General features: G+C 34.3%; 3 protein-coding genes across 5 annotated transcripts; 1 reads left to right on the top strand and 2 right to left on the bottom strand.

The window, feature by feature from the left end:
* Positions 1–3057: 3057 nt before the first annotated feature.
* Positions 3058–5872, bottom strand: LOC116159158. The gene is made up of 4 exons (XM_031472094.1): positions 5852–5872; positions 5552–5638; positions 5397–5501; positions 3058–5345 (listed from the first exon to the last, which is right to left on the bottom strand). Exons 1-4 carry the CDS (start codon positions 5870–5872, stop codon positions 3441–3443), a joined length of 2118 nt encoding a protein of 705 aa, XP_031327954.1. The 3' UTR covers positions 3058–3440.
* Positions 5710–7255, top strand: LOC116158979 (protein ANTAGONIST OF LIKE HETEROCHROMATIN PROTEIN 1-like). Of its 3 annotated transcripts, none has more exons than XM_031471860.1 (3): positions 5710–5935; positions 5990–6375; positions 6436–7255. In XM_031471860.1, exons 2-3 carry the CDS (start codon positions 6130–6132, stop codon positions 7201–7203), a joined length of 1014 nt encoding a protein of 337 aa, XP_031327720.1. In that variant the 5' UTR covers positions 5710–5935; positions 5990–6129; the 3' UTR covers positions 7204–7255. The 3 variants fall into 3 exon arrangements, with proteins under 3 accessions (XP_031327720.1, XP_031327719.1, XP_031327718.1); XM_031471859.1 differs by having other exon boundaries at positions 5710–6375; positions 6436–6967; positions 7026–7255; XM_031471858.1 differs by having other exon boundaries at positions 5710–6375.
* Positions 7191–8140, bottom strand: LOC116158980. Its single transcript, XM_031471861.1, has 4 exons — positions 7991–8140; positions 7755–7934; positions 7420–7700; positions 7191–7341 (listed from the first exon to the last, which is right to left on the bottom strand). Exons 2-4 carry the CDS (start codon positions 7815–7817, stop codon positions 7242–7244), a joined length of 444 nt encoding a protein of 147 aa, XP_031327721.1. The 5' UTR covers positions 7818–7934; positions 7991–8140; the 3' UTR covers positions 7191–7241.
* Between the last annotated feature and the right edge of the window lie 465 nt (positions 8141–8605).

Genomic DNA, 8605 nt, shown 5'->3' with positions numbered 1-8605 from the left:
GTATTTTCACAATTCTTGTAAAAGCATTTAGCCATTATTGCAAATCTAAACAAATTTAATTAGCAAGTTAGATAAAAACACTTAGGTACTACTTACATGAAATGGACGTGAACTAGATAGTTTTGTCTTCAAAAAGACAGATTTTGTAGGGTATTTGGGAAATAAATGATTGGAAGTGTAAAGGCGAAAAATACGAATAGGTAATAGGAAGAAAGGTATAAATGCGACGGAAGTGTGAAAGTAAAAGCAGAAACTAAGATTATAAGGGTAAAAGCGAGTGCAAAAGGTACAATACAAACGAAACGGACAAAAGTAAACAAGGAAGTAAGGTTATAGAACGTCTAGTTACAACCATTGTACCAATATAACTTTAGGATTATATTGCACGCCCATGTTGGTAGACGTGTAGACAAAGATAGCAATGTGTAGAACTTCCCTCTCTTTCTAAAGTTTCAGTGATGTTCGCTATTGAACTGGGAACAAGATAATGATGTGTTTATAGGGAATTTAGATTTAGAGGTTGGAAATGAAGAAGTAAATTATTTAGAAAGCTGGTGTGAGGATTGTATTGTAAATGAAAAAACAAAAATCGCATTTAGGCTAGATACTGGCGCGGACTGTAATATTACTCCGCTTCGAGAGTATAATAACCTGACTAAGTTAAATCAAATTGAATTAAACAAAACTGAGGGTGTAATTACTACAATAACAAATGAAGCGTTAAAACCTATTGGAACCTGTAATTTACAAATTAAGGCAGGCAATGATGTTTCTCAGTGTCTTAAATTTCAAATAATTAATTTAAATAAAGCTATATTAGGGCTTGATGCATGCATGAAATTAAAATTAATAGAACGCTGTACTCAATTAAATCAGGTCAATCTAACTTCCTCTGTAACTGAGATGTTAGAAAAGTACAAACATCTCTTTAAGGGTATTGGTTGTATAAAAGGTGAAAATATGAAATTAAATTACAACAAAATAGAGCTCCGAAAATACACCCACCTAGGAAAGTACCTTTCGCATTATATGGGAAATTAAAAAAACAAATTAAATGAAATGGAAAAGTTACAAATTATTCAAAAAGTACAAGAGCCAACAGAATGGGTTAATTCATTGGTGATTGTTCCTAAGAAAAATTTAGATATCCGAGTGTGCTTAGATCCCAAGGATTTAAATAATGCAATTAAAAGGGAACATTTTTATATTCCTTTATTGGAGGATATAACTAGTAAATTAAAAGGGGCGAAGTATTTTAGTGTTATTGATTGATTGTTCAAATGGGTTTTGGCAAATAGAATTAACTGAAGAAAGCAGTAAGCTGTGTACATTTAATACTCCATTTGGACGTTATAAATTTTTAAGATTGCCGTATGGAATAGCTTCAGCATCCGAAGTGTTCCAGAAACGTTTAAGAGACATTTTTGAGGGACAAGATGGAAGTATATATCGATGACATTTTGGTTTTTGGGAAAACAGAAATGGAGCATAATTTAAGACTTCAAAAGGTGTTTCAATTAGCTCAAGCGCATGGGTTAAGATATAATTATGGGAAGTGTAAGTTTGCTGTAAAGAAAGTAAATTACATTGGTCATACAATCAGTGAAAAGGGATTAGAAGTTGATGAAACAAAGGTGAAGGCAATATATAAAATGAGTCAACCAAAGGATAAAAGAGAGGTAGAGAGATTTTTAGGATTTGTTAATTATCTAAATAAGTACATTCCAAATTATTCTACTGTCACAGCACCTCTTAGGGAATTATTAAAAAATGATGTGATATTTCATTGGGAAAATAATCACGAAGTAGCCTTCAATCATTTAAAGCAAGCTTTAATTGAGGCACCAGTATTGGCATTTTTTTCAATTAACGATCCTATAACTATTTCTTGTGATGCATCAAGTGAGGGCTGTGGTGCAGTTTTGTTACAAAATAACAAGCCAGTTGCGTATGCTTCCAAGGCATTCACTAGTACTCAAAAGCGCTATGCGCAAATCGAAAAAGAAATGCTTTCAATTTTATATGCATGTACTAAATTTCACCAGTTCATTTATGGACGGACTGATGTCACCCATAGACTGCGCTTAACGTATCTAAGGTGTTGTCGACACAGTATGCAACACACAATGCACCGCGGGGCAAAAATCGCTGAGATGATATGCAATATAATGAAATAAGCTGTTATTTTAGATGTTCCGTTCATTAATCATTCTCGTGATTAGCTCGAATTAGTGAACAGATAATTCTGTTGAGAATAAACCAATAAACTTAGGTTAACTTGTGCCTATCAACATGTACTCTATCGATAATTTTTTAAATAATATGCTGATTTTCAACGGATAAAAGTTTAAAGGGCAAATGGATCAGAGCCATTCGAAGAGAAAAATGTACCCCCACCATAGTGCATTTGCGGGGAATGAAGCCGATTTTAGAAAGGTACCTACGAAGATGTTAAACAATAATGCAATACCGAGCGTTTTCGACTTTCCCATTCACTTAAAATAACGTAGAACTATTATTCCACATCCTTTACCAGCAAGATAACGGCAGTACCTACCTATTTGCCTATTAGGTATAGACGTAACTAAGTACTTACTGGTACTAAGTATATTTCAGGTTTTGTACAAGAAAAATAGCTAAATCTGTTAAATGTTCCATCATTCAAAGCTTTTAACTAGAAAAATCGTGGAGGATTGTTGCACGTATCAAGCGATGCATTAAAAATTTGCCAAATTGCTGAAAATGTGTTCAGGTTTTTCATTCAATCCACACCACACCACGTTGTAAACAAAATGGTTATCAGCAGTCTAAGAAAAATAAATAACAGTTACAACCCATTTGGGTTTTTGGATAGGCATATATTGAATCAAAATCCGCTAAATAATCATATCTTACTACTTACATCTTTAGTTTTAAGAGTATATTTTCCCATAAGTGTTCACCACCAAAATACACATATAAATCAAAGTAGGACTAGAGCAAGGCAGTTATATACCAATTTAGTTCAAATAAAATACCAATAAATTCGATTAAATACGTTAACAGCTATATCGCACATCTAGTTCAATAGTGCCGCAAGTGCCAACACAACAATGTTAGAGTACGTGCAAATAAAGTTAGTGCTGTTTAGATATCCAACCATAACAATTGCATATTACTATCGATTTTTGTGCGCCTTGTCATACATTGATTATTTAATGTGATACTTTGATTTTAATTTATACCATTATCAATGGATTAATTAAAAGTATAATTTTGTTAGTTGTGGCCATATTGCGTCCACCACTTTTGAACCACCCGTGCATAAAACCAAATAGTTTTCTAGTAGTTGTGGCGTTATTGCAGTAAATTACTAACTGAAATATTTTTTTTATTCAAAAGTAAAAAATATATAAAAGTATATAAAAGCACGTTCATTATACTCTAAAAAAGTTAAACGATTACTTTTCACCAATTATGTTATTATAGAACCCATGGTACACTTTTTTAATAGCATTTTTTGCACATAAATAAGCAAGATGTTCTTTAGTTTTTTGAGATATCGATGGGGCTTTTACAAAGGCCTTTTCGGGATAACATGCGCTAATGTCAATGCAACGCCTTAGTTTTTCCTGGATGTTAATTTGTTCATATTCAAGGAAGTCAAAGTCAGTTTTATAAAAAAACGACGTTGGATAATTTTTTTCTACGCGTAGAACTTGAATCTCATTCCACACAACCTTTTCTTGTTTGGAATTAATTGAAAAATTTTTCCCAATTGTGTCGCTAAATTTTTTAAAATCCAGAAAATCTTCTGTGGCAAGTTCATTCACGATGTAGGGTGTACCTTCTTTCTTGGCCGCTCTGATAATTGGAGCCCATTGTGACGGTACATAAATAGGGCCACTTCTTAGTACTCTACGCTTCTGGCGCTCAATACTGGCGTGCATTGAGTCTCCTTCATTTTGGGTATGGCCTACCGTAAGGAATTTATGTGTAATGCTTTTGACATCAAATTTGTTAACTGCGCAGAGATACATAGAAACAATCATTTTGTTCTTATTTTGCCCTACGCAGTTGTCGGAATAGAAGATGACATCTTTTCCTTTGCACTCCGTTTTTAAATAATGTAATATACAAGTTGCTATTTCATTAGCACCTCTATTAGCAATCGCCTCATGCCAAAAGTAACAAAACCCTCTTTTCGATGGTATTTCAAAAACTGTGAAGTTCAAACAATTTAAACGGCATTTGTAATAAAATGTGGAAACATCTCCACAAGGCGTCGGTAAAACCGCTTGTAAGTCAAAACAGGCTATTTTAAAGGAAGAATCTTGTTTTCCTTTCTCGACGTCTCGAGCCTTTTCTTCTCTACTCTTGATTTTGTTGTTAATGTGCCGTTCGTATCCTTTCTGAAGCGACAATCTTTCGTCTGTATCAGAATTTTTAAAGGTTTCGCAAATTGCACATTGGTCCTTTTTAGGTTGGAAAAATGATATGTTAAATTGGGTTTTAAAAATGTGTTCATAGGTACATTTTTTGGCAACTGGCAACCCTTCAGCCTCTTGCTCGGATTTATAGTATCGATACATTTGCGCTATCGTTAAAGATCCGTCTATGTACTCACGTGTCGTCTGTGCTCTGAGATAATGAGATTCTATTCGTTCAAAAGAGTTGATGTGAGCAACAATTTTTTCTTTAATCGAAGTATTGATTGTTTCCCTCTTATTGAAGTTTCCTCTTCGATCTCTTTCTATCAGAGCATTACCATTCGATTTTTTCCATGTTGTCCTTATAAACTTATCACCAATGTCCAGGGTGTTCATGAAAAATGTTTTACACACTTGTATTTTAATTCCTCGCAGCGTCAAGTAATAACACAAATTTTCACTGCGATTACTTCCCTCAATGGCTCGACGGTATTTTACTTTTAGAGTTTCCATGTGACTACTTACAAATTGTCTTTGAAGAGCATTATCTCCTTGTTTCCAAAAACAAGTGTGAATAGTTAGTCTATCAGCATCGGTAAATTTAGTAGTACACGCTGACCTGCATTTTGTTGTACAAGGAGGTTTTAAACGTTTTCCAGGAATCTCCCTATTACCTTCAGACACATAGGGCAAACCTGAATTTACCCTCATTTTTTTCACGTTCCTTTTCCAAGTTTCGGGCCTAGCGATTATTTTACGTGGTTTTTTCTTTTCATCTTGAGCTTCAGCGATAATCCGTTTTTCTACATCATTATTAGGGTTCACTTCGATTTCAGAGCTTGTGTTTTCTGGTGAACTAGAATCATCACCTGAAGGTGTGTAATCTTTATCATTAATGGAATCATCTGAGTCAAAAATGGCTGCATCATTATTAATCTAGAACGCAAATGAGTGTAATATGGGAAGATTCTGATATTAACTGGTCACCTCCTCCGCTTGCTGGTCGTCCAAGGGAGTCACAACATGTCCATTACTAATCTCTGACACTGCAGTATTCCCTGAGCATCCTGGTAAATCTAGCGTTGTTGAGTTCTAATATAAAAATAAGTACATAATTGTTATTTAAAGTTAAATCAACTTACGTTATGTGCCTCTAATCCAAAAATGAGATCATTGTATTTCGAAAAATCTACCTCTAAGTCCAATAAAAAGGGTTGATTCGTAGAATACTAAAATAATAAAAATTCAAATAAATGACAATATTATTTGTCGTGAATCATGACAGATTCATTAAAGCGGGGTTCACATTTGTGCATTTTCATGCTGCATTTGATGGCGCATCAAGTTGCTGCATTTTTTCATGCGCGCGTAGCTATTCAGATTACTGCAATTTTTGATGCAATTACAAATATCACTAGTTAGGGAATTTACTTTTTGCCAACCCAGTTCTCCTCAATTGGCATTCTGGAGTAAAAAATAAAAGTGTTTTTCTTATAAATTTTTCCCTCAAAGTTCAAATACTTGAAGTATGGATGTGGAAGAAATTGTTCTAATAACACTTATAATTGGTGCATCTGCAGCTTTATTATTAAATCGTAAGAGACGGTGGTGGGTAAGACCATGGATTGAGCAACGGGAAACAAATAGTCAAGGCAATTCTAATTTGTTGCACAATGAATTAGCAGTGCTGGATAAAGAAAATTACAAGAATTTTATTAGAATGGATGAAGATACTTTCAATGATCTATTGAAACTTATTGAAAATGATATACAGAAACAGGACACTAAATTCAGGAATGCAATTTCGGCCAAAGACCGATTATCTGTTACATTGCGCTATCTAGCTACTGGCGAGTCTTATAAAAGTCTTTCCTTTTCATTTAGAATGGGACAATCAACAATTGCTGGAATAATCCCAGAAGTTTGCATTGCCATTTACAATAATTTAAAAAATCAGTATTTAAAGGTAGATACAGCTACACTCGACAATGAATAAAAATGATGTTTAACTAAATAATATTTTTAGATGCCTACTACAACCCAAGAATGGTTAAAAATTGCTAATGAATTTGAAGAAAGATGGAACTTGCCACATGTGTTAGGTGCATTAGATGGTAAACACGTTGTTATAAAAGCTCCCGCAAATGAAGGATCGTCATATTTTAATTATAAGCACACACACAGTATCGTACTATTGGCTTTGGTTGATGCCAATTATAGCTTTTTATATGTCGATGTGGGTAGAAATGGAAAAATTTCAGATGGGGGTGTATACAAGAATAGTTCACTTGCTGCAGCGATTGAAACAAACAAATTAAATTTTCCAGAGGAAAGACCATTGCCAGCGGGTACCAAACCAGTACCATATGTAATAGTTGCTGATGCAGCATTTCCATTATCCCGTCATATTTTAAAGCCGTTTCCATTTCGTAATATGACTTGGCAACAACGTATATTCAATTATCGCCTAAGCAGAGCACGAAGAGTTGTGGAGAACGCATTTGGGATATTAACAAATCGTTTTCGTGTATTATTGAACATTATAAGTTTGGACCCAAGTAAGGCCCAAACATTAACTCTAGCATGCATTGTGCTACATAATTTTTTGCGAACAAGGTCCCCAAATGGTTATGATGTTAAGGAACAGAACATTGATAGGCGATTCACATTTAAGTACACCTTAAGTCGACAAGCAGGCAACAGGTCAACTGCATCAGCACTTGATAATCGAAATGAATTTGTACAATATGTAAATGGTATAGGAGCAGTAGAATGGCAAAATGACTTAGCATAGCATTATTATTATCAATAAACAAATGTACAAAATAAAATCTAATCATATTGAGCATCAACAACTTTTGTAAATATCTCCTTCTTCAACATCCGTATTTTGTAAGGGTCTTCGACTTTCCTCAACTCTGTTGCGATTGTCCTACAACATAATAAAAATTGATAGTTTTTTTAATATTTATCACTGGCAACTTATTTAATTGCTATTTAAAACACTTACTTTGCAAATATATCAAATTCATCTTCAATGTGGGGCCTTTTTTTGCAACTTTCGAGGGATTGTACAGCGGTTTGGATTAGGTCTGCCACAGAGTTCTGCATTTTCCTCTTGCTTTTTGATACTGTAGGTGTAGTTGCCCTTGATGTCGATGTTTGTGAAGTGCATGGACTGTTATTGAAAGCATCAACTTCATATTCATCCAGGTCTTCCAGCGTGCCTTCAAACACAATATCCTCATCATATGTAACTGTAGTACCATTGGGCGTGAATATTTGGGTCTCCTTAAAATCAATTACAATGTGATTATTTTAAAAACCTTATAAATAAATACTTACTGATGGTTCAATATTTGATTGGCTTTCCCTCACTGGATCGCATTCGTTTAAAAACTGCAGCATGTCAAAACACCAAAGTTTCGGTTCGTAGGAATCTGCTGAACAACCACTGGACAAAAAAAGGCTAAGGGATAGTTAGTCAAAGTCTAGAGGCACAAAGGGTTAAAGGTGATGAGGTACCTGTAACATTAATACTTATTTTATTACTAAAAAAATTACTGCATTTACCAACTGACCTGTTGGTAGACTAAATTGTGCCCAAAATTTGCAATAAGCCCTATGCATTCAGTGAAATTGCTCCTAGCTTATCCTGTGTGCCGAATGTAGGCATTCATTTAGCGAGGTCTGTACGATGGGTTGTCTATCAAGCAGGTGCAAGTGATCCCAGCAGAAAAAAAATCAGCTGAGCTGTGACAGAAACTCCTTGAGGAATCGTTTCCAGCTAATGTCTGGTATTGAGCTGAAATGATTATTTAGACTATTTAGAAAGTTATAACTCGATCCCAATTAACGACATTACCCCGACATAATAAAAAATTTTGCGTCCGAATTACGTGTACTTTTTTAATTATGTCTTGGTCCGTTAAATTGCGGCACTCAACCTGATACTTTTTCATCAATTCATTTTTTATTGATTGTATTGCATTTTGCCGTTTCATTTTATTCTTATATTCTTTCATTTTCGTTGTATACAATAAGGGTTGCGCTTCGTACAAAATTATAAGGTCCTCCACTAAGGTACGCGACCATGGAAAAGCACGTATTTCACGGTTTATTTTTAACACTAAATAAAATAATTAACCCAATTCCAAACTGTTTAAAATTAAAATGTAAGGTTAAGAAACATAAAC

The sequence above is a fragment of the Photinus pyralis genome, unplaced genomic scaffold (assembly GCF_008802855.1).
Source record: "Photinus pyralis isolate 1611_PpyrPB1 unplaced genomic scaffold, Ppyr1.3 Ppyr1.4_LG1, whole genome shotgun sequence".
Taxonomy (NCBI): Eukaryota; Metazoa; Arthropoda; class Insecta; order Coleoptera; family Lampyridae; genus Photinus; species Photinus pyralis.
Note: the sequence above shows the minus strand (reverse complement) of the source record. Positions and strands in the feature narration are given on the sequence as shown.